This window comes from Limanda limanda, chromosome 2, assembly GCF_963576545.1.
Source record: "Limanda limanda chromosome 2, fLimLim1.1, whole genome shotgun sequence".
Classification (NCBI taxonomy): Eukaryota; Metazoa; Chordata; class Actinopteri; order Pleuronectiformes; family Pleuronectidae; genus Limanda; species Limanda limanda.
The window spans coordinates 16,985,253-17,012,424 of NC_083637.1; the positions used below are offsets into that span (position 1 = coordinate 16,985,253).

General features: G+C 41.0%; 1 protein-coding gene across 1 annotated transcript in view; it reads right to left on the reverse strand.

The window, feature by feature from the left end:
- grin2bb (glutamate receptor, ionotropic, N-methyl D-aspartate 2B, genome duplicate b) overlaps nucleotides 1–21,213 on the reverse strand; it is a 76,772-nt gene extending 55,559 nt beyond the window's left edge. Inside the window, exon 1 of the mRNA XM_061091442.1 lies at nucleotides 21,019–21,213. Within this exon, the coding sequence (XP_060947425.1) occupies nucleotides 21,019–21,213 (195 nt within the window). The remainder of the gene's footprint in view (nucleotides 1–21,018) is intronic.
- Nucleotides 21,214–27,172: the final 5,959 nt, after the last annotated feature.

Genomic DNA, 27,172 nt, shown 5'->3' on the forward strand with positions numbered 1-27,172 from the left:
CCACCTCCTTTTAGCACAGCAGCTTCTCTGTGGTTTACTGATGATGAGCTGATTCAGACCTGGAGTCAGACTGAACAAAATGATAATAAATGACTTCATCTTCACCTGCACTCTAATGCTAAATTCAGCACAATGTAAATGTATTACTTTATCAGTGACACAACACAATACTCACTCATGTAGCTCCAAGCGTCTCATAACAGATTAACAGACTGTTTTCATTTCATCACTAATTATTCATAATCAGCTCTACTTTACATTGCTGTTGAGCTACCCTCTATGAGACTCACCTCCTGAAGGTGTTTCACATTCGAAAATGAACATTTAACATAATAACAAATGCATATCGAACCAATCTATTTTAATTAATCCTGGGTTCAGGAAAACACAGAAAGTGAGGAAATAGTCTTTTAAGCACTTCTAAAATATGATGAAATATACTTGGAACAAGAAAAAAAAATTATGAATATTAACCATTGTACATAAGAAGCATATTTAGACCCAATCTCTGAGCCCATTGGCTATCTATGACGATGATTTAGCCTCTGGGGGCAACAGCCTAAATTTTGGGACGAATGTTTTCTGTTCACCGTGCACTGTTTACAGTTCAACTAGTTTCTTTTCACCACAAAAACAATAAACAGTTAATAAAAATTAATAAAACATTTTGTAGCCGTTTTAGGTCCAGACAACATTTTGACTAATCTGGATTACCAGCTAACTACACCTGAATCAGATAAATGCAGCCAAAGCCTGTTAAACCAGAGGACTTCCATCATCAGAATATTGTCCCTCATTGGCATATTCTGTATATTCACATGTTGAATCTGTTTATAGGGATTAATAAAGACCTTATTATATATGCAAAATGTAAATAAATGCTCCAGCTCGTAAAAAGAGTGTTTCAGTTCAGGGAATATAAGTGAATTAAGAGCACATGCTCTGCAGCGGCCCTGCAGTGTATTACTGCATGTTCCTCAGCTGATCTACAGGTGTGAGAGCTTTATATGATTCTGTCAAAACGCATGCTTGCCCTCTAATCTCCTCCTCCTTCCTGCTCTTTCCTCTCCCTCCCTCTTTCTCTTCCCCACTTCCACAGACCATGCGTTTTCAATTCTGCTCTCCTATCTAACAAGCACACAAGGTGAGAGTGCAGGCTGGTGTCAAGTGCAGCGTGCAATGAGACACACACGGTTCAAAACCCTGTCGTGATGCGCTTTTCTCTGGCACGTCTCGACTTCACATCCCTGGTCGTCCCCCCCCACTTAACGCTCCAAGCGCAGCTCCTCATCCCTTCTCGACTCTGAGAGATTCATCAGCACCTGGGGAATGGGGGTAATTTGTACACTCAGCCCAATAACTGCATTCTCCTCTGTCTCCATCTGCATTTCTCCAAATCTGTTGCACTTTTTCTTCCCTCTTTTTCGTGCAATTCTCACTCTCTCTCTCTCTTTCTCTCTGCATACTTGTTTCTCCGTCTCTCCTCAATTTATCACGCGCGCTGTTAAATCAGATAGGCTGGGATAAGTGTTGCAGCATGGTAACACAGATACCAGAGGCACCAGAGAGAGCAAAAATCAATCACTTCTCCCCTTTCCCTTTCATCAGCTATCTCTCCTCCTCTCTCTGCCTTTGTAGCCCTCCCTTCCGCCTTCAATCTTCCCGCTCTTCTATTCGCAGCATCCTCCGCGTCATCATTATCTTTTCAATGTCACTCAACATTTCCTCCCCATTTTAATACGTTGCCTTTGATTAAAAGCCAAGTCCCCTACACCCTCCAAGAAAAGAGGCCCTCCCTTTTTGAGATTTACTCTTTTTTTCTTTGAGAGCACAGATGCCAACCCATTTTTCCCTCCATTTCCACCATTGCTGCTGGTGCACATCTCCTCAAACTGCGCAAGACCTTTTATTTTATTTTTTTTGACTGACAGCAGCTGGCCTGTCAAAGACAAGATAGTCAGGGGAAGAAGAGGACGAAGAAGCAAAGAAAAAGAGAAGGAGAGACACAGAGAAGGGAGGACTGAGGGATGGAGAAAGACATTTCTAATTCAAAGAGACATGCAGTGTTTCCGTGGCAACTCGGTTCCCATAGAAACGGTCTTGCTAAAGATGCCATTAGTGTGAAAAAATATCTACTTACGCTCTGCTGCACTGTATGCACACAACTATAGGAACATATCCATTCTTTCTAACCGATAAGAAGTAACACGTATGAGAGTGTGTGCATTGTTTCATTCACCTGAGGTCGGTCATAATCGCTCAATTACAGGCCACTTATACTGGAAGTTCAATTATAGCTTCTGGCCTTTGGGGGAAAAGAAGTGACAAATTGTCTTGCTAACATTATTAGTTGTACTCGTAGCTTTACTGCTGAGTTTTGTTTTGCGACTTCACTCCTCAAATTACTTCCTTCAGATTAGGCTGCAGGGACCAAATTCTCCATATACAGTCTCATTGACTGTGGCAGTCGGCAGGCTGGGACCACCCCCTCATCAACACACACACAGTTCCACATAGACACACATATACTATATATAACTAGCACTTGTTAACCCGGGCTGACAGAAGTTCATAGTATATAAAGTCAGACTGGCTGCATGTACTGGGGCAGGGCGGGTCGGGGGGTCATGCCTGTAATGAACTGCATGTGAGCGTCATGTGTAGATGTCCACATCTCCGCTGTTTTGCAGTGGATGACTGATGATTCAACATAATGAGGTCTCATCACGACCACAGAGACAGAATTATGTCACCGCTTCATCAGAACAAAACGTCCCTGAACATCATGGCACCACACCCTGTCCTGAGGCATAATAATATACTACGTTAGGCTGCAACTAGCGATTATTATCAGTGCTGATTATTTTTTCAATTAATCACGCTGTCTATTAAATGTCAGGAGATCAGTTCCCTGCTGCAGGCCCAGGGTGACATCTTCAGATGTCTTGCACTTCACTGTCATGAGGATCCTGAATGCTGAAGGAAAGCTGGATCGAACATTTTAAAATATTACCAAACAAATGGATTAATCTTTTTTTGCTTGATTAATGGACTAAACCCTGCAGCTCTAATACAGTGAATTAAATATAAGACACTGTGAGTGTCATGTTGGCAAATTTTGTTTTGTTGTTCCCAACCGCTACTGACGAATGCATCCTGCAGACATAGTTTTCAGTTGACACCGAGACCAACATGGTAGGATTGATGAACAGATTTTTCACAAAATAGGACTCTAAACAAATTACTATTGGTAACAAATATGTGTCCACACCAAAGCAGTACAGCAGGCATTCTATCCAATATTTATAGCCCCAAAAATAAAAGAATAATACACAGGCACGAAAAAAGACTTTCATTCCAACCATGTTTTTATCTCTGTAACTTTGGTTCAGTGCCTTTTTATTTGTGTACATTATTGTTGTATGGACATTTGGATCCACCACAGTTTTCAGTTGAGAGACTGGCTGAGATCGTCAAACTATATGCAACAAATTAAGGAAACACGTTCCCAAAACAGTAAAAGTTTAACATTTATGCTTGACTAATGAGTAATGACTGAAACTATTTTTCCAACTATTTGCTTATTTTATTTCCATTCACTCACTGATTAATCGCTAAATTGTTGAAGCTCCAAAAAAACTACTGTAGGTTGACTAACAACAACATGTCAGTTGTCGTGTTAGTCCCATAAAAAACTGTTGTTTCTCTTACTGGGGGAACTAAAATCAGTCAATAACATATTTGAATCACTGAAGAACCTGATTATGTGGTTTGCGATTCAGGTCTGAAACAAAGTTGCTGGATTTGTGCATGGTGGAATAATGACACATTTGTTTCCAGACCCAGAATGATCATTTGACTTTTTGATCAACTACCGTCTAAACGATTTCTTACATGGAAAATGACTAATCTTCCTCACCCTCGGAAAAGCTGTAAATTTGCACGATTTTCGAGACGTTAGACCTATACAACCCGTCTTTGTATGGGACTAGCAGCAGGTGACACAGCCTCTTTATCAGCGGCCAACACATTTAGGTTTGTAATCTCCCTCTGATGCTTATCACCTCCTGTGCTATTCAAGTATACAGCAGATGCGAGCTGCCTCATTTAGAATTTCCCAACCTGCTCAGATCTGCTTCCCGTATACTCGATGTCCAGGATACCTGGCGTTGTTAATCTACTGTATAACTGAATAAATGCATCACCTGCTTGTATAACAGCGAACATAATGCAACAATACATTATTTTCAGGATTTGTGCCGACTAAGTCATTGGTAGAGGATGAATCATATTCATTTTATTTCCACTTTACTCCTGTATTTTCTCTCTGCAACCTCAAAAAAAACTGTAGAAGAAGATTTCATTTTTAACTTGCGTAGTGGCTTCGCAGGGTGAGAATGTAATGCTTTGAGCTGGTGGTTGCCAGAGAGCGTTGGCTTACTTTGATTCGAAACAGACGGGGAAAAAAAAGGAAAGAGGGAGATTAGAGGGAAGCGCAGGGGAAGAGAGAGACAGAGAGATGGGTTTGACGATAGAGAAGACGAGCGTGAAACAGAAAGGGAGCGACGGTGAGGGACCCACAGAAACGCTGGGAAAAAAATTAGAGAAAGAGAAAGTCAGACAATCTAAAACTGAACATTGCGGAGTGTGTCGAATAAACAGGACTGTGTGTGTTAACGCCCTGCAGGGGCCAACAGCTGCACTGTCACATCACCTCTCGCCTTGGCTGGGGTAGAATCACCCTCAGCTACTGTACACTCATACAGCAAGTTGAGATGACTCTTCATGGCTGCAGCTCCCTTTAAAAGGTATGAGTAGCTTTTAAAGACGTTTTCAGGCGTGAACTGCAGACATGAAATTGGGCCCGGAGATTTTACGGACTTTGCCTTTCACTAACAAAGGGGGTTGTGGCTGAGGGGTAGAGCTGTCGTTCCTCCAACCAGAAGGTTGGCTGTTCAATCCTCAGTCTTCCCTATCTGAATGTCAAAGTGTCCTTGGGCAAGATGCTGAACCCCTAAATGGCCCTTCATAGATGTTGAATGCACTAACTGTAAGTCACTTTGGATAAAAGCATCTGTCAAATGACATGGAATGTCATGTAATGTAATAAGGATGCAAATGCCTGACATATAAATGACAAGACAATGGTTTTGTTTACAGCACATCAACCCTGGCCTTTGTCGCGGAAAGCTCTCAAATCACATTATCTTTATATTTCCACAGCTTCACATGCATCTTCTACGTTTGCTTCTTGTGAATTTTCCGTCATTTTCCAGCTGCCTCTGCACATGTGCCCGCTCATTTTCCATTTTCTCATTTTCCAGGCATTTAACTTGGGGACTGGCAAAAAAAGTTCCACAAAAGTGTCCTGAGTAACTGATTTGGATATTTGCGCTCCTACATACGGTCGCTCAAACATGCTTTAATAAAACTTGAGTATTAATATATCCAGCTCCTATTTATTTCTGTCTTTCTGTGCATTTGTAATCCCTCGTTCTAAATATAGAAAGCAGCCCCCGGGGTTGAGAGCCACTGTTATTTAGTGCATGGGGTATTATGTGGTGGAGTCATTTTATAACTCCATCATTGTCATTGTTTAGCTGTCTCAGCGAGAGTTTGGCGACTCAGTCCTCTGCAGTCTGACAGCTTGATGGCTCCGCAGCCAGCAGCTGTGTAACGACGATGTCCAGTAGAATGAGAGAAGTTGCCTGAAACGCGCCGCACACGCTTGACGTCTTCCACTCGAGTGGAATTAAGCAAAGCGAGGCTTCGAGCGCACAGGGCGAATGTTGCTTTAAACCCCAGCAGGAGGTCTGAGTGCTGCGTTAGTGGTGAGAATCAGGCCGAGGCTTATTAGAGAGGAGAAGAGAGCGAGTTGAGTGAATGAGAGCCGGTGAAGGTGCCACTCACTGGGTGTCACTCCCTCCATACATATAGAGCAATGAGCTGAATGTGACAGTTTCTGCTACTGCAGAGTCACCAGCTGTCACCAATAGATATTACTTCATGCTCTCCATATCCATGCTCTAACACACACACACACACACGCACACACACACACACACACACACACACAGGCTGAGGAGTACAACCACATAGACACACACACAGAGAAAAACACACCAAAATATGCTCACTACCTACTAATTCCACAAACTGTCCGTCTATATGTGGACTGCATAACTCGGCTTCACACTTGACATGTCTAGTGTAAATGGCCGAGTTGCCCCTGAAGAAGTGCAGTGCTGAGTTTGGGGCCTTTTGGACATTTGAGACGTTCGATATTAATTAAATATTAAATAAGAAGGCGACAGCGGGGCAACTGTCAGTCTGTGGACCAAGGTGAACGTGTCTTCCTCTACGTCCTCCAAACAGCTACTATAGAATCGTAATTGCCCATAAAGAGGGTAGGATAAACACAAATTTGTTTGCTTACTCTGCACCTTAAACTTTTAATAAAAAACATCCAGCACACAAACAATACAAAAGTGACATTATGGTAGTTTGTTTTGTTTTTTTGATGACAAAAGATCAGGCATGTTTACAGAACTGATGTGTACGAGTGTTTATAATTTTGTGAAGATCCAAATTAAATTCAAATTCAATTTGGATCTAGTGAATTTAAATGTTGCTTCATAAGATGACTGTTGGTCGTGGAGGTATGAACTCTGCTGAGTGCCATTGTAGTTTTAATTAACATTTTTATATTTTCTAATCCAAACATTTCCTGTTAGTAATCAGCATCTGTACCAACACTGAAATGGGTAGCATACAACAGCAGCTTCACTCAGATCAGTGAGGTTGTAGTTATGTAAATTAATTATCTGCGTAAATATGACAACTTTTCCAAATCATTCAAAAGTAAAAAACACTTCCCAAGTGGTTTGTTCCTATAGACACATTTAATGGGACTTTGTTTATATAGGAAGAAAATTCCTTCCTGCGGTAAAATGTCTCTTTCCTATTTCCTCCATTGTTCCTCCTCATTTCTTTCTTTCCCTATCTCAGTCCCAACAAATTGAAGCTCACTGATGAATGGAAATGACTGCACTCCCCTGCCACGAGCAATTAGACCAAGCTCAACCTTTTCTGCCTGTTTGGGATTAAATACCCACTAGTCAGGCGACTCTCTCCATATTCAAGAGCGGTTCCTCAGCCTGATGCAAAACCATGAAAACCAACACATTATGTGACTTGTTTTTTCTCTTCCAGCTCTTATCTTTGAATCTTTTATCTCTAGCCAACAGTTTTTTTCCCCCTCTGTATTCCCTAAACATGAAAAAACACAACATGATGAAGCCAAGTTTCATGAACAGTGGCACCACAGCTCCCTATAATATCTACATCTAAAAATGATCTTAACATAGTGAGAGTTTGTTTCAAGTTTGAACCCATAATGATAGTGAATGGTGAAAATTATAGACGGGTCATCTGGAACTCCACAGAAGCCTGGGGAGCTCTGATAAATCAAATTTGCATGAAGTGGAAGAATATAGCAGAAAAAATATATATGTACACTGCACATGTTCTATATTAGAGGTATACACTACCTGGCTATCAATCAAGCCTAAGTCCCTTTTTATTGAACTGCTGTTTTCCACATTAGCGTGTTCAGTCCCACTGGCGACCACTTGATGTTAAATCCACACAGACAGCTGGCACATCACCATAATAATACAGAACTGAAGAGTCCATCCCTCAATATGATCAATTCTGGTTCATCAAAGGTCACAAGAACCAGTTTGTCACTCAGCAATCACAGAAGATCCTCGAAAATTGTTAAAACAAAACATTTTCTTCATCAGACTATCCTATTGGGACAATCCATTTTTCGTGTACCTTCAAAGTGAATTGCCTTTCTTTTTTATAACTCAAATTACCATTTATGTTTTCAATTTGGGAATTATCATCGTCATTGGTTAAAAGACATCCTAATAGGAAATGTACAATGTGCTTTGATGACCTATTTTAAGCATTTGAAGTTAAATGTTGTTCTTTCTCTAGTGTGTCTCTAATGTGCAACACTTTGGAAATTCTACCGCTACTTCTGACAGAAAGAAGCAGACCATAAACTACACTACAGAACCTTATCAGGCTAAAGTAAGTTACACATTAGAACAAACAACTAAGGCTGTTTTTGTTGTCAGGACAGTCTCGGTAGGAAACATCTGAATATCATTTACCTCTACCACAACAGGTGAACAAATAAAACTAACCGCCTTCTTCCAGCTGTCAGAAAAGGCTAATCTGGCCTTAGATGAATCATATGCCATTTCTAGCACACTTAATAAAATAAGCTGGTAATTAGGCCTCCTATTCTGAAATGTTGGAAGATCAGATAGTTGCTGCTTGGCAGGGAGAAGCCAAGTGAGAATCCTAAAGCCTTCTGACAACCTGTTGTAACCGAGTGCAATGCGGAGAAGTCTCCTGTGATCTGCAAAATTACTCATCCTGTCCACGCACAGCAGCCGCTGATAAAACAAACTCATTATATGGACAGAAAGACAGAGAGCTAGAGAAGGAGAGGAAACAGGGGGTATATGAGTTGGGGAAGGGATTTGCAGTCCATTTGAAGTGCACAATTAAAATTGAGAAATTTATCAGGAAGAAAAAAAGCTGTAACAAAAAAAGCTCATAGGGAGTTAGCATAGAATTCATGTAGGACATTGAGGGTCAGACCTTTATATAGTTTGGGTGGACAACACAAGTGAGGAGAAGAAAGAGATGGAAACGGATGAAGTGGGAGGACACCTTGATTACTGATTGTGTGTGTGTGCGTGTGCGTGTGTGTATAGGACATAGACTGTATAAAGATGGATGATGTGTCTCCACTTCCTCCCAATATCCAGAAATGAAGCTTAAATCTCCCAAATACCAACTCTGCCATTTTGCGCATTTGGGAGCCAGAGTCTTCTACGCAGTAAATAGGGAATGGAGCTGCTCTAGCGAGGTCAATCTGATACACACACTCGACCAATCGTGAGTCTGCTCCAGCCGTCAATAAAGACATTTCACCATGTTTCTATATAATCAAATAACAAATTAAAACCAATCTTACTGGCTTAATAAACACTTGACCAAACTTCATTGTGATAAGAATGACAGAACCCATCTTTAAGTTTCAGTCTGGTCCATGTCCCATCGGTTAACATGGAGAAATCAAGATATAAATAACCTATACGGCAGCCAGCCAACAGGCAGTGATCGAGATACATTGGCTTCACTCTTGCCGTCATGTCGTCCATCTTTAAATACATTATATGGTGTACAATGGTATGATGAGCAAATCCGTCTCTTCCAATCGTACTGAACCATTCTTAGAAACATCCTCTCACATGAAATATTTACCTCCAAAGATCTGGAAACTTAAATCTATACACATTTACACTGTGCAGTATTCACTAAAGCTGCTGCTGCTGTATTTACAGTGTCTTGAGACAGAGGAGCTTTACAGACAATAATGAATAAAGGTGAAATCATTTGTCATGAATGACTATCGCGCATCACATGATGAGAAGAAATGAGATGTGAAATTACAACCCTGTCTCCTTGAAATGAGTTTATATTTCTAATGTTGTATCACAAACATGGTTAAATGAGAAAGTTAATTGCTGAATGAATAACATTCATTTCTCCAGTGAAAGAAGAGCGACATGTTTCATCTGCAGAGGAGTCAGGTGGAAGCTGTCAGAGATGATGGTCGGATGTGGAACATAGAAACTAGCATATGCATCCGGGCTCCTCCATGTTGTTGGGTTTAGGTAACAAAATCACTTTAAGCTTAATAAGACACATCCTGTGACAAGCTTCAAACTACCTCACTAATGGTGTGAGTCTGTCCACTACTTTATATCTCAACACATACGAGATGTCCCAAGAGGAGGAAGCCCATTGACTTGGTTTATCCCCTCACATTTCATCTAGCGCCAACATGAGGCTGATATTTTTCTTCTTTGTTAACTGTCTCAACAGCCATTGGCCGGATTGTCAAGGAATTTGGTCAAAAATATTGTAAGACGACAAATCTTAATGACTTGGATCTTTCTTGCGTTATGATGACAGTAAAACATGATCTATGAGCATTACATCTCTCCATGCGCATTTTTCTTATTATGCAATGTAATTTCTAGGATACAAGATCAGGATAAAAACACTGAGCTCATCTCAAGAGAACTACGTTGTATGTTGTCAGAGTTTTTACAAACGCCGTCTTTTATCCACTGACAGAAGCAGCTTCAGGCTTTGTTGTTTCATGACATCACAGATTAAGATTGAGCACTTTTGATTTTTCTCTTCGAGACACAGACTTTCATGTCTTCATACAGTACATTTAACAGTGTCTATCAACCACAGTCTTCAGCTGTTGGACTTTGAAAGGGTTAAATCAACGGCAAAGCGAGGAAAACAGGAACATCAATCAAATGGCAGTATCTCACTAAAACAGAGTGAGAGAGAAAAGAAGGTGAATTCAAACCTCTAATAGAGTAGGAGTCGTTTTACCGAGAGAGGATGGGTAGCGATATCATCACTGGAGTGCGTCTAACGTTTTGATCCCTTCCAAATCAGGTCAGCCATGCGACATCCATACTAAAACAACTAAAACTTTTAAAACTAAAATGATCTCCATTCAGGGAAGCATTTCAGCTCCTTACCAGAAGTCTACTGTGACTATACCCATTTACTTACTAACCACAGCAACTGAAAACACATATCGCATGACCATTCACATACATGAGGCATGTGCAAGCAGATGATCAACTCTGCAGTTAAGTGCTTGGTTGTCGAAAAATGCTATGAATGAAAAACTCTAAGGATGAAAATTAAGCCCAGAGTCTTTTCTTGGAGCGACAGCGAGGTGAAAATCAAAGTGTAAGCAATGCTTTGTCTTCAGTGCTGCTAATTGAGTCATGACCAAAGAACCAATCAGGAAACAAATGTGGTTGACTGCGTCTCAATTCCAAGCATCTCTCTTTCTGGCCATCTAGCCAATAACACAGCCCCAAGGCTTTCAAAATAAAAGTAATGTTTTCCAACGTATCTGTTTTAAGGAGCTGTGCATAGAACAATGATGCATTTTACAGATAAAATGTTGTTTTGTGAATTTTAGAGAATAAAGATTGCAGAATGAGCAATGGATACAACTTGTTCAGACCCTTCTAAAAAACGTTATTGCTGCTGTTCAACTGTATCATCATCAATTGTGAACGTTTTTGACATATGGAGCATTTCCCTTTGTGTTATTTCAAAAAGAGTGACATTCACATTACTGATGCCCTGTATCCTGCAATCCTGCCTGAATGGAAATGACAACAAGCAAATGAAAGAACTTTGAAGATGTTTGTTCTTTATTCCTTTTGTCTTTTGGGACTGCTCCTAATTGCGAAAGGGGACATTTCAGATTCAGTCCATTATCTCCTCCTATACAACCACCAGGCATAATGTGGTACATGGTGCATGAGGGATGGAAGGGGGGACTCATAAAATCACAAATTGGCAACGAGAACAATAAGATGAGAAGACAGAGAGGACCCTCGAGTCAAACAATCGTGTCGGCTGCAACAGATTGGCAAAGGCCTTCTGTACGTGTCAGTGTCTGCCTACAAGCTGGTCTGGTTAATGTCATCGACGTACATCTAAGGCCAGAGATATACTTAAACTACGTATGCACATCATGGTCGGTTTGTGTTTCTTGTATGTTTGCGACACGTCTGCAAGATGTAATACACACATGATCCGTAGGGCAGTGCAGGGGCAGATACTGGCTATTGTTCTGACGTCATTGATTTAAAGGCCTAGCATCTATGACGGCGCTGTGATCGCTTTCACCTCTGTGATCTCTGACATTACCATATAACCCCCTCCAGTGTGAGCATGTTTTGTATTTATAGAAAATCTGCAAGCTTCGTTCCCTCACAGTACAGAGCAAAAATAGAAAAATAACGCTCATGACACATCTTGTTGTGTATGTGAATGCTGTCTCTCAGTTTGAGAGCAGGACTTGTGGATTTCACAGATTTTTTTAATGAAAGAACCGATAGAATTTCAAGTATAGTGTTGACATATTAAATGGCACCGTCTCCAATGTGTTTGCTTTACTTCTTTGAGAGGGGGTTTCTCTAACCAGGTTCATTCACCTGGCACTCTATTGGTTTGGGAATTACAAGATCCAAGAGCAGATGTTTCGTGCACGCACAGAAGCAATGTGAGCATGAGCTCAAGCTGGGGCGCAGGAAATCTGTCAAGGCAACAAAATATCTGAGCGCAAGTGCACAGTTTGAGCACACGCAGAGGAAATCTAAGTACAATATTTGAGTGCGAGCGCAGGGTTTTGAGTGAAGCACTAGAAAATAGGAATGTGGAATCAATCAGAGGGTTAGGGTTACACAGATTCACTTCCATGGTCTCGTCTGTCTCACAAAAAGTCGTCACACTTCAACACAAACCAGGCTTATTTTAAGGTGGAGAGGGTGGATAATTAGAGTTGTCAATCAAGGAGAGGTGAATCAGTTTCCACTGACAGAGATCTATGTCTACACTGAGTTATTATTCATTAAATGGTAGAAGGTGAGTTTGTGCTTTTTGTGCACAGTATTTTCTCTTTCCGTCAACTGAAGAAATTACACCACAAGAGAGCCGCAGCACAGGGGCCCATTCATCCATGAGTTTTACTATTGAACACCTGACAGTTTTCACCCCAAGAGAGATTTATATTCAACAGGAAGCAACTCTAAGCCCTGTGTATGGTTAAAAAAAAAACCTAGTAGGCACTGTTCAATGGAACAAGAAAATCCTGTGGAAAAAATTGAATAGAAGAAAAAACATCCACTTTAAGCAGAGTGGACAGTTTATGAGAAATGGTACAGGGTGCAGCATGTCTCTAGGTAGCTTGTTTGCAGGGAAAACAACAGCTGTAATCTCCCAAAACATAGGCAAAGAGGCTATTATCATTCAACACCAGCATGCTGTACGTGTCAACACACATGCACAGACGCAAACGCACACAAAAGGACGTACACACGCAGCTTAAGTCCCAACAATAGATCTAGAAGACCTCATTAGTCTCCAGAGCCGGTGTTAAGCGCAGGCCAGGGCCAACTCTGTCTTCCTGTTATGCCAATACCAAATACATGGCACAGAGTGAATTAATGGCTAAATGGAAGTGTGGATATTGTGTGGTGCATAATGGGTCTACCTGTATCTGTCACTGATTCCATTTAATGGATTGCTGGAAAGGGAAATAAAGCCAAGAGTGCTGCGAGGTTATTGGGCCAGTGGATTGCGCAACACCGTCTCTAGTGGGACTGCAAAGCGTGTGGGAATAATGCAGTTTAAAGATTAAATGTCTTTAAAGGGACACATATGCTCAATGTTTTTTTTAAATGGAAATCGAATTGCTCTGTTACGAGATATGGAGAAATCTTGCCGTTTGTCCCACATTAGAAGCCTGAAGTAAAGGATTTCAGGAGGATTTGGAGCACGATTGATTAGACATAATTTTGCACAGATAAGAAATGGACTTGGTAACTAGAAGGGAATCGAATTCTTGATGCTGGAAAATCACTCACTTGTTCTTGTGCAGACACACAAGCATGTGGACAAAGTGTTCGGTTCACGAAACTGCCCCTCATGACTCTAACGGCTTAATGTTCCACCTCAGCTACACTGCTCTTCACCTCTCCACCGGAGACTTCTGCAGCACTTACATTCCCTTCTGGACTGTCACACACATTTCTGACTGTAGAATAGAAATACAACTTTATTGTACAGTGTTCACAAGACATTAAATGGTAAAAAGTACAAAAAAGACCACATTAAAAAAGTTGGAACAGCTCCTGACATTAGTTCATTCCAATCATAGTGATTCTTTGAGTATGTTATTACCTCAGCCAAAGAGGTAATGTTCTTATTCCTGTCTGATCATTGGCGGGGTTTTTTGGGTTGATTGTCAGCAAGATAACACAAAAACTACGGGACAGATTTCCATGAAAGTTGGTGAAGGATGTGGTATGGCTCAGGGAAAGACACGTTGAGAATCCAGATCAAGGGCTGGAACCAGGACGCTTTTTTCCCTTTTTTGACATTGCAAAGTATGACGTTTATCTGCAATTCCCTTGATTTCACCGAGAATAATTCATGGACCTGGATTTAAAAAATCAGGCAAATTTAAGGAACAGATTTCTATGAGTGTGTGAAATTTGCTGCGGCTTGATTTGATTTAAGGCAGGGATGCCAGGGTGAAATTGGACAGGGGGCCAGATTTTTTCAAGCAAGACCTCAGGGGGCCGGATTACACTTTCGGACTGAAAAGGCCAAACACTGACTCAACACATGGATAGGTAGGTTATTTGAAATTATTCATGAAGGCCTACACATCAATAAGAAATTGCATCGGCACCAAAATAGCCTCACAATGAGGCCTAAAATTACATAGCCTAAAGCAGGAGACAGTTACCCTCTAAAAACTTTACATTTTCCTATCCATGCAAGTAGCCTACATTTATAAATTAGAAATGCAACAAAATAGACTAGGTGCCAACAAAACACATTTCCTATAAATAACACAAGTGTAAACTGTTAATTACTTTTATTATATTTATTGAAGGCTTGCACATGAAAACAAGTCAATGCAAAATAAGGCCAATTAAAAGAAGGCCAGGCCAAGTAGGCCTAAACGAGTCACAGAAAGAAAGCGCCAGAATAAAGTAGTCCAACATTAGACCATGTGATTGAATATCCAGTAGGAATTAGTAAAACAAAACGGTTCTTGAAAAAATAGGCAAATATGAGCTATCTAAAAACTAAATTGGCTCCATAACAGATGAGGCACATTAACTTTGCCAGTCATCACCAGTCACCAACCCATATTTCCACACACCCATGTGCCTTTATGGCACTAGCCTGGCTATCAGTCAACCCCAGCCCCTTTTATTCCCTCCCCCCCATATCACACTGGAAATGATAAAATATATCATACTCTCTGTATATTCTTTGTATACATAAGTCTATATACACATATTTATACATGTGTACATGTTATAATTACTATTATGATATCACTATTACTATTATTATTATATATACTGTTGCTGCCATTATTACTATATACTGCTTTTATATTGGTATAATTAATATCATATATAAATATATATTATGTTATATTATATACTATATATACTGTACTATTCTTATATACTGTCTAACAATAACATTACCATCTGTTTTTTATTCTTTCTACCTCAATATTTTTTATTTTATTCTATTGTATTGTATTTTTGTATTTTATTGTATTCAAATGTACCGGCTGCTATGACAACTTAATTTCCCTTCGGAAAGTAATCTATCTATCTATCTATCTATCTATCTATCTATCTATCTATCTATCTATCTATCTATCTATCTATCTATCTATCTATCTATCTATCTATCTTATCTATCTTATCTATCTTATCTATCTTATCTTATCTATCTTATCTATCTTATCTATCTTATCTATCTTATCTTATCTATCTTATCTATCTATCTATCAATCAATCAACACTCGTCTTCTCCCTCCACTTCCTCATTCACCCCTGACACGCCAACGAACCAGCCAATGAGAGCCTGTCATCCCACACAGCCATTGGTCAAGAACTGTCACATGTCCGACCCCGACCTATTCACAGACACTCAGGACATCTCAGTACTTATTCAACACGGTGTACTTAGCGGAACATTCATAACAACCACATATCAAGCAGTCAAACAGAACAGAACTCAACTATCAGTTCGTTACAATATGTATTAAAATAAAACGAACCTTCGTGTGTATCTCGACATTTGGAGAATACGGCTTGCTGTTTCTGTAGCGATGATGCTAGCTCGTTTAGCTTTTGAGTCCGGAGTTGCCCTGTGTACTCGCCGTATTTCTCGGCGTGGGTCTCGTAGTGTCGTTTGATGTTGTACTCCTTTAGTACAGCCACTTGTTGACGACAGATAAGACACACGAGTTTGCCTCCTACTTCCCAAAAGAAATAATTTTCTCTCCATCTATCCTGAAAGATGCGAGCTTCAGTGTCGACCTTTCTCTTCTTTGACAACATCTCGATCAGCACTACCGGCGCTGCTGCAGCTGAGGCGGGCAGCAGCAACAGACCAACTAACGGAGTCCACCGAAAATTTTAATTTTTTTTTTTTTTTTAATTCCATCAAAATTAAATTAAAATTTATATTCTCCCCTTATCACCCTCGGGCCGGATGTGATGTACAGTCGGGCCGGGTCCGGCCCGCGGGCCGTAACCCTGGCATCACTGATTTAAGGGGACTGTTGGCCGAGGATTACACTCTACTGAGTGCCAAAGTTCTAAAATAAAACTACACTGAATATCCCTCAGTGTTTCCTTCATGTGTACGGTACAAAAGTCTTTTAAGTCCTATTCTTCAAATTCTCTCTTTAAATTTAAGGTCTTGACCTTTTTATGTTATGATCTGGCTCTTAAAATTGAGCTGATCTAAATGCATTTCTTTAAAAAGATGTTTTGTGTGAATCACTTTGTAACCTTGTTTAGATAAGTGCTATACAAATAAAGTAGTATTATTCCTATTATAATAATAATAATTATTATTATTATTATTATTATTACTATTATTATTATTATTGTAGAGAGGAAATCAATTAATTCCGATTATAGTCACTGCAATCAGTGGATTCTCTCATTTGGGTGAAATAAATCCCCATGAATCTTCTGCAGTGACTATTAGAAAGCCATCTCGACAGTGTTGACCCGTAGGGAACAGAAAGCCAAAGAGCCCAAAATAGACAAGGCTATCGTGGCTTATTCTCCATGTTGCAAGACTCACTTTTATTTACCCCGGCTCCGGACTCAAGAGCAGCAACGGTTCCACAAAAGAGGAACAGTTTGCAGACAACAATGAGACAAGAGCCTGTGATAGAAAAATCTGTCTTTTAAATAAACTTACTGTGGCAAACTGCTAACTGACTGTTAGCAACTAAAAGGCACATCAGCGCAGAGAAAGCGATCCAAGCCTCTGGGAGCGGAGATGACTCAGTAGAGCTCACATGTTCATTTGCCTGCTACAGTCAATCCTCACCAACCCTGTGAGTCGTCACCAACCGTACAGGTCAAGACAATCCCTGACACGTGCAGCACTTTCTGGTGTGAAAGGACCTTTAGGTCATCCAACAGAATTAGTCTACAGTAAAAGGCTGTAGATGTTCAGCACGGGAGGGGAAAATACATTAAATCCACTAGTTTGGAATAAAGTATGTGTTCCATAGTTTCAATACTAGCTGAAGTAGTGTGTCAGACAATATATAGAATGTGGGGTGTTGTAGTTTTTTTAGATTTTGAATACATTTCTTGTGTGGACAACATACAGACAATGTAATGATAAACAGAAAACAGTCAGCCACCAATTCATATTTATGATATAATGTTATAAAGAATGTCGCGACACAGATAATGAGATAACTAGTATAACTAATCATGTGAGACATCTGCACAAAAACACATTTCATTGTATTTCATCCATTTTTTGGTATGTATCTCTATGAGTTGCTGACATTGTTAATAATTAAAAACTGTTATTAATAAGTTAATAATCAGGTAATAAAGTTGCTGCTTATTAACTTGTGAACATGTTATTATAAGTATTAGTTTTTCTTTTGCATGTGTGGAAGAGTAAAATTAAGAAGTAGAATACAAATTGAAATAAAAGTAGAAGTACTATATACAATAAAGTAGAAATTAACCTACATATACGAGGCTGTTTTTTCAAAAATGTGCAATGTGATATGAGGGGATATGAACTTCCTGATGCAGGGTTTTTGTTTTTGATTTATTCTTCGTGTGCCTGAAAAGCAATAATTCAAACATTGAACAAACAAACACAGCTACATTTGCCCACTTTATTCTTCATCCTCTTTCCTGGTATCTCAAGCTTTGATTTTTTCACTTTTATCTACTTATTCATCTTTTTAAAAACTTACTCCATCCCTCCCTCCCTCCGAGACAAACAAATGTTCCCTTTCTCTCTCTTCTAGCTCTGTTTTTGTCACACTGTAAGGGCTTTTACAGTGTGTCGAGAGAAATATATAAGCAGTGGTTGCCATGCCAACAGTATCCACCGCATTCATCCCCCCCGTTTGGTGCATGCGTGTGTGTGACTGACAGTGAATATGCATAAAAGAGGAAGAGTGGAGGTTTAAGGACAAACACGCAGGGTGAGAGAGGGGAAAATGTAAATATATGGAGCCTAATACAAAAGGCCTCTTATTACTCTTACTATTTATCTACGATTACCCTCCTGTCACTCTCAGTCGCTGCCCTTCGTCTCTCTGTCAGCTGTAAAATGTGGTAATTATATGTTGAGCAAAATCCTCATCCTCCTTTCACACCCACACGAGTTGTTATTTCATAACCTTCAACCCCCGCCCCTTGTTCCTTCTCTTCTCCTTCTCCTCTCCATCTTTTCCTCTCCCCTTTCCATTCATCTCAACTACTCGCACACTCTTTGTCCACTGTTGATTTCCATATGCAGCAGTATTTTAGAGGTGAGGAGAAAAGGCCCTGTAGGAATCATGAGTGTGTCTGAGCCTGCCTGAAGACCAGCGGAGGATGTCGCCTTGCTGTGGAGACATTAACACTCTCCTCTTTGAATTTGGTCTTTTATTTGATTCTTCATCAATTCGAGGTTGAGAGAAATATTCTGGACAGGAACAAGTAACACTCGACTGGTGTTATCCGACTTTGATCACTGCAATTTATCAAATATATATACGGACAATGACTATAGGAAATACATTTAAACAACTCATCCTCATATTACACATGAATAATGTTTAACAATAATAATTTCAAGAAATCCCTGTGAAATAATATGATACAGACGGGTGCAGCTGGGTTTCTGACTAGAATCTATTCAGAAACTGTGGAGACATTAACTTTCTAACCTGTAGTAGTTTGTGCTTGAACTAATTTGTTTAAAAGAAGGCTTTCATACAATAACACAGGATCCAAGACAACATGATTTCCTCTGTAACATACTATGGCTGCTGGACAAAGTAAAACTGTTATATCTGGGTTATAATATACAAACCAAGGACTTTGGAATTTGTGAAAAAATCATTTAGAATATTCTTGTTGGAAGATTATTTGGATTTCTAGAGATTTCAACATTTTATCTTCAATAAACATAATAACAAGCAGTGAGGGGAAATAGATGCTAGCACCGGAGCATACTGTGCACTTTGCTTTTTCTTATTCTACAACGATATTAACCTGTGCAAACAAGGTTGTGTTTTTACTTATGTTTGTCTGTATCATTTACAGCAGCATTACACAAAAAGCACTGAACTGATTTCTACTAAACTTGTTGTCGTGGTCGCAGGTCAGAGAAGAACCTGTTAAATTCAGGTGCAGCTCTGGATAAAGGGGAAGATCCAGGCTCTTGTTCAGCATGTGAGATGGCTATTATTTAACATTTTTGTCAGTTAACCATGAAACAAAGTGGATCTAGATTCATTAAAATACATATAAACATATTTATGGTTGTATGACCATGGAAGTACTGAGTGTCAAACACTAGCAGCTTTTTATCCATTCTCAAATTAATTAAAATGTGTTTTTAGCTGTGTCAAAAATTAAGACTTGACGATACATCAGTGTGATAAGAACTACCTAAAAAGACTTTGACAAAAATCTATTTGACTTGTACTTTAACTTTTTAGTTTGGTCCATTTCCCATATAGTAACATAAAGGAGGCAGGATTTATGAACTATACTGCAGCTAACCACTGATTGAGGTGCTTTGACTTCAGTTTTGGGGAGCAGTCAAGTTGCCCATCTTTACATAGAGTCATGGATAAAACGGAAATCATGACTCCAATCTCCAGTGTTACAAAGATTTCCCATCACATGGAGGTTTTAAAGCAAACTCCATCATCTTATCAGGACCATGCAATGTAGCTGAAAGCTCTGGGAAAAAGCTACTGAAGTTGTAACAATTAAAATTGACCAAACGTGCTTTCAAATCCACATGCCCATTACCAATGTCATTACTCACAGCAGGGACCCTCGACTGTACAACCCATTACCTCCAAAAATAAGGCTGCATCAATAAAAACGCTATTAAAAACCTCAGAGTGCTATAGATTCCATCCCTCCTCTTGTGAGGGACTTAAACACTGCTAAGCCTATAAACCCAACATTATTTAAGGATACATTTCAAAGCTATTGTTCCGTTTATGGATCGTAAATTCTCGTCGCGCAGCCCAGCTTGTGCCAAATCTCTTGAATCCCGATCACACAGAGATGTCTTTTTTTTGACTTGCTATGTTCTCTTTTGTTTCACACTGTGAGTCCTCAGTTCACTACCAGGAGCTTCAGTACCACGTCAGCCTCACAGGAGGAGGTCAATTAACACCAAAATCAATCAGCAGATTGGCTGGGTTAGAGTGAGAAGCAGTGTGTGGCTCTAAGTGGTGACAGGTTGGTGCAACTGTGTCCGAAATCACTCACTAAACACTATATAGTCTACTTAATACCGATTGTAAAACAATTTGTTTTAGCATACATCTCGTGATTTGTGTTTTTTTAAATATGTTTTAAAAAAGCAGAGCAGCGTTGCACAACACAAATTGTGGTGAACTGGTTTATTTCAACATTTAAAGACTCACATCCTTCAACGTACTTTTTACCTAAAAGTATTGATACCAAGTGTAAAACAAACATTTAGAATTTATTATGGGATTTTTCACCCTTCAACAATGACGTAGTTACCAGCGCAGAGTTAAAGAGCAGCAGTGTCTGAAAGTTTTAGTTTTTTGTTAGATTAGCTCACTATATAGTCCATAAAGATCCCATATTGGGAATGGGGGATAGTGGAGAGTTCCCAGCGTTTTAAAATTAAATTCAACAAGTAATGTTTTGCAGTGAGGTCAAATTGTCAGCGCATAGATCTCAATTAAATGCATTACTCCCCCCCCCCCCCCAACAAAAGAGAGATTATAAGTTTTCTTACCTTGGCTGCCATAACCATGGAGGAGCCCCCTCTGATGCCCAGGATGGGGATATGTGTCTGGGCAGAGATGAAGTCCAGGATCTGAGCGATGGCCTCCTGATCCGTGTCATCACCAAACACTACACCCTGCAGAGAGTTCCTCGTCATTTGCACGCAGATCCGATTGATGATGCTCTTGGGGTCGGTCTCGTTCATGGTGACCACCTCGACTTTGGGAGGGTAGGGGATGTGGAGGAAGTCCTCTTTCTCAAGTCCGGCCCCCAGGGCAACTTCACTAGAGTTGCCCACCAGGATGACAGCAATACTGAGCGAATTTATCAGCTTGGGATTGATTGGGGGGAGAGCTGGTGAGCCGGGTGAGTACTGAGGTGGGATGATGGCGCCCCTCTGAGTGCTGCCCCCCCTCTGGCCACCTTGTCCCCCTGGGGCACCTCCGGGCCCCGTTCCCTGACCTCCACCCCTGCGAGACTCGCAGACGGGCAGGAGGAGCACGGAGAAGAGGAGTAGAGAGAAGGACAAGGAGAGGAAGGGAAGGGTCAGTCGAGGCTGAGGATAAGGATAATGGTCTTGAGGAGCAGGAGGCAGCGGAGGAGAAGGAGGATGATGGTCGGGGGAGGAGGGAGGGGAGACAAAGCTCTTGTCCTGAAGATGGGAGGGAGAAGGGTGGAGGCTGACAAGCATTGTGAAGGAGTGTAAATGCCGTCCCTGGAGAGAAACACAGGGAAAGAGAAGAATTAATTGAAGAAACTAAGTTTGTTTCTACATTTGTGTTTTCTTAAAAAAAAAGTTTATGGTTTAAATATCAGGTCAAAACTACATTTGATAATAACATCTTACGAATCATTGCCTTTTACCTTGTCAGATATATTAGAATTTATTTTATTTTATTTTATTTATTCTATTTCTGTGGGGGAATCAGTATTTCAGATACCAAGATCCAGCTCCATGTTTATGAGATATAGAGCGGTTATTTTACATCCTTTACAGCAAGTTTATCATCCAAACAGTTCATTGAAATAGTGAAGAGACTGGAGAGTCTAATTCTATTCAAAAACCAGAAAAGAAAGAAATCTAAAGTGTTGAAAAAAATGTTGCCTAATCTTAAAAACTAATCTAAGTTAAATCAATGTTTTCAGAGCTTGCTCTATTGCTCCAATACACACCGATGAACCAAGATATTAGGACCACACATATTGTTAATTATCTTGAAACAAGGGCGCAAGTGAAGGTCTGGGATACACTGGAAGCTAAATGAACAGTCGGTTCTTGTCGTCACCGTGTTGGAAACAGGAGAAACAGGCAGATGTACAATTATATCACCGCTAGCTCAATGCTAATAAACTAATGGATTTTTTTAAACACTCCAGTATTGGCCAGGATCTTACCCCTTAATTACAGACCAAGTGACCCACGTGTCTGTGCATCAAACCACACACTGAGAACGAGAGAGAGGCCTGTGAGCATCAAGTGACAACGCCACCTCCATTATACTGTGCTGTGACTCCCTCCGAGTAAGCCTGTGGCACACATAAAAACCGGAGCGCGCATGTGTGTGTGTGTCTGTGTGTGTGTTTGTGTGTGTGTTTGGACGGAGTCAGTCTGGACAACACTGGGCCCATTTTGACAGATTGACAGCCTCACAGCTTCATGGACTAGCTGCAAGGGTAAGTGACCATTAGACACTGAGAATAGGCTTAACTGACCCCCTTCTCTCTCTCTCTCTCTCTCTCTCTCTCTCTCTCTCTCTCTCTCTCTCTCTCTCTCTCTCTCTCTCTCTCTCTCTCTCTCTCTCTCTCTCTCTCTCTCTCTCTCTCTCTCTCTCTCTCTCTCTCTCTCTCTCTCTCTCTCTCTCTCTCTCTCTCTCTCTCTCTCTCTCTCTCTCTCTCTCTCTCTCACACAGCTTCCACTGCTTTTCCCCCCTTTACCCTCCCAACCTGTTCTCTTTCGGTCGCTCCCTCCAACCCACCGAAATCCCCTCGCTGCTCTTTGAAGTCAACTGCAGACCTATTATTTACTATAATTGCTGTAATTTACAGCTCCTCTATTAGCCATACGAAAAAGCAGTGGAGTGGAGTGTGTAGGAGAGGAGAAGGAAAGTGAGAGAGAGAGAGAGAGAGAGAGAGAGAGAGAGAGAGAGAGAGAGAGAGAGAGGCGGTGGGAAAGATGTAAGCAAGAGAAAGGTGACAGGCACGGAGAAACACAATTAGTCATAGCCTGATGTGAAAATTGTGGTTTTGAACTGTGTGTTTGTGTGGTGTGTGTGTGTGTGCGTCTGTGTGTGCGTGTGTGTGTGTGTGTGTGCGCGCGTGTGTGTATTTGGGGTACACATTTCGGCATATTTTTTGCACAGATAAAGACAAGGAATCTTAATGAGTGTATGTTCATGCTCATATTCTAAATTAAGCGCAGAGGAGCACTTTGGGAAAGGGATAAATGAAGGGCAGGGTGAAAGGCTCGTTCCTCCTCCTCGCTCACACAACACCTTCACTAATCTTTTATTTATCAAGCACCCTGCGCGTTGTGGAGCCGATACAGTCGGCACCAAAGACAAAAGTCCAAAGAAAACCAAAGGAGGAAGAGAGAAGTGAGGAGAACGGAAATCTGACAGCGGTGAAAAACATCGAAATAAAAGCAACGAGTCATCTCTGAAAGAGGGCGAGTGAAGAAAGAAGAGAGTGATCAGTGTGGAAAATCAGAAGAGGAGGAAATGTGATCTTCACATACAAAAACTATTTGTCTAAAAGGTCTAATTATTAACAGAGGTTTGTCAGGCTTAATTGCAGGTGCACATGCTAATTGTAAACGAGGATGCCACCGCAGAGAGAGAGAGAGAGAGAGACACACACACACACACAGGGAGAGAGAGAGGAGGAGGAAGCGAGTGGGAGGAAGGCAGCAGAGAGAAGAAGAGAAGAGGAGAGAGAAGAGTGGGGTGAGGGAGAGAATAAATAGAGACATACACAAAAGAGATGGAGGTGGAAGAAGGAACAGCAATAAGAAAACCCAGAGGAGGAAGGGAGGGGGAGAAAGTGAGGGAGGTGTGGATGGGCGACACAGCTGAAGAAAGATGAAAAGAAGACACGATTAGCACAAGATGATAAAATAAGAGCACAGGGTGGATGGGAGGTGAAAGAAATCCAAAGAAAAAATAAGGAAGAAAATAAAATGGCCTCAGTCGGCAGATGGAGCGGGTGATGAATCTGCAGGGAGAGGGGGAACTGGACGGGAGACTATCAGAGAAAATATCTTTAAAAAGTAAGTGTGAATAAGTGTGACACTAAGCGAGGGTGAAGAGAAAAACAGTGACCCATTCGAATGTGTGGTTCTATATAACAGCAGTGCTCGGTATCCATAGTAACAATTCAAATATGCCTCCACATAACACCCTGATGGACAGGAAGATACACACAACTCACAGCGAGTCATGCGGCACGCTACATGCGGCGCGTGCCCTCTACTAATAATACTCAATTTACTTTAATCTGAGCCGGAACACATTGCTGGGCTCACCGTCAAAAATAAAACGCTTGTAACATAAAATAAATAGCACGGTGCCTTCGCGCAAACGTGCACACCCACACACACACACATGGGGAGGTGAGTTAATGCACTCCTGCAGATAGAGCTGATCCAGTGCTCATGTCTTTTAGCATACCTCACATCAGAAATAAATATCCCAAGATGTGCTACAGGCGAATAAACAGAAATAACACGATGGAGGGAGCGTCCACCCGAGCAGGAGCTGCTATCGCATTCGTAATCAGGCCGTTTACAAGATCTCCACCCCGTCACTAGAAGTCCCCAATTAGTAACATTTAAATGGAGGGTGTCAAGAGTGGATCGTTTACTCGCGACATTATAGAACAAAAGTAAAGCATCCAACGATGCGTCAACGAGACCAAGTTGACGCACGTATTTAAGTGCACTTTTGCACCCATTACAGCACTCACATAGCTATTACAACAACATATGCAGCACAGGGGAAAACACGGATAAGTGGCGATGAACGGCGACACAAACACACCCACATGCGTGCATTGTTTGTATCCAGCAATTTGCTGCAGATGCGACGATAACCTTCTCCCCCGGTGCTCAGGAAACACGACACACATGCATGAGCACAGAGCCAGCCATGCAAATGGTTTGACCGTGAGCACTTGAGGTCAAGCGCTGTTTGGGTCCCAGCGCACAGACATATGAGTCCTCGTGATCTGCGGGTGACGGCCTCTGTTTTTCCAGCATAAAAAGACATATATGTCGTCCTACAGGCTGGAAACTAAACACACACACAGCAATGCTCATATGCTCATAGCCGACTCTGGACAAATGGTAGGACTGTCTCGCTTGAATTCCCACTTGCATTCAAAATAAACAGTAGGACAAACAGAGGCAAACTACTGATCCAGTACAGGGCGCTTACCATCAGCTTGACCTATTGCATGCCCTCTGGTCCCATCTGTAAAGTAAGCCTGTAATATTACGTTGTTTTCGACGCTAGCAAATAAAGCCGTCCTGAACAGACACTCACAACAGCAAAGCATCTGAGAAGTGTCATGTGGACGTTTTATGAGTTATAGGTTATAGGTCAGGCTGTTTGGTTTGGTACAGTGGAAACACCTGAAAGTTCTCCACCCAAGTGAGGCAGTGGAGGAGGCAACGCAGACAAGCGGAGCAACGTCGAGTGTTCACCTTCATCTGACGTGTCTAGAGGGGGCATCTGAATATATACAAATTAATTGCTTGTCATGTCCGATGCTTTCAAACAAGATTTTTTAGAATAAGTGACGGCCCTTGTAAATGGTAAATGCTTCTGGGTGGCTGTGGCTCAAGAGATGGAGCGGGTCGTCCACTAACTAGAAGAACAGTGGTTCGATTCCTGGCTCCTCAATTCAATTTGCTGAAGTGTCCTTAGGCAAGACACTGAACCCAAATTGCCCCTGACGGCTGTAGTGTGATGTGGGATGTGAGAAAGTGCTGCACATAGATCCGCAGTATAAATGTGGGTGGATGGCAAAAAAACTGCAAAGTTCTTTGAGTGGTCATCAAGACCAGATATAAATACAAATCCAAAAAAGGCCGAGACATCAGTCAATTGTCTCTGAACATTTAACAAGAGCGTTGACCAACAATAGAATTACCAGCTCTGTGTGACACACACACACAAACAACGACTTCCAATCTGCCAGTAAAGATTCCACAGGATCCACCGAGCAAAGGGAGTGTGTGTGCCTCGACTGGACCTTGAAGCGGTCACGTGTTTTTGCTGAACATCGCGTTGGATTACAGACCAGGCTCCGAGCAGCCGCCTGAGAGACGTTAAAACTGAATCTTTTCCACGGCTATTTAAAACACACGTAGGCCATCATTATCACAGTCTACTATATCCCCGGGGACTCGAGGAGGTGGGCTGCGCTGCTCTGCATCTGAACGGCAGTGTGGATAACTTAAGCTGACAGGTATACCTGTAAAATAGCCTTTTCACATTCAGTGGGTGGTCAGTTACAGGTGAGCGTGGTACTGCTGTGATCTGAATGCATCAGACGTGATTCATAAATACCAACAAATCACACTTAACACTCTGCGTTAATGAATAATAAAAGGCGTTTCAGTCCACTGTTGCATCAGAATGAATAGGACGATGAGGAGAAAAGTCTTTTGTATATAATTTAAAGGCCTGGATCTCCCCTCTGAGAGATGCAACAGCAGGTGGTCATGTTTAACATTTGTTTTTTACCGTCACAACTACAATATATCATCAATAATTTACCGACTGTATTTTCTTAACTAGAGACAGGTGGACTTTTTTTTTCCTAGATCAATCGTGTTCCCAGTGACAAATGTTCTGTTCTTCGTTAAGTAGAATGAACAACTGCCAAAAACAAGGGCTTTATCGTAGATCTTAAAGAGTGATTTACAATAACTCCAGGACAAAATTGTGTGGTGTCTTTGAAATCAACATCTATCGAACAGAGTACACTCTACAGAGTAAAAACAACGTAGCTGATATTTAAATCGAGTTGCAGGGCGAGCTTTGGCTATAAAAGGGAGCAGAGAAAAAGAAAATTGACTTTAATCCATACGGGTCTTTTAGATCTTCCTTTCTCTGAACACATCATACTGTGCATTTAAAGCTGCTCTGATATACATTTTATAT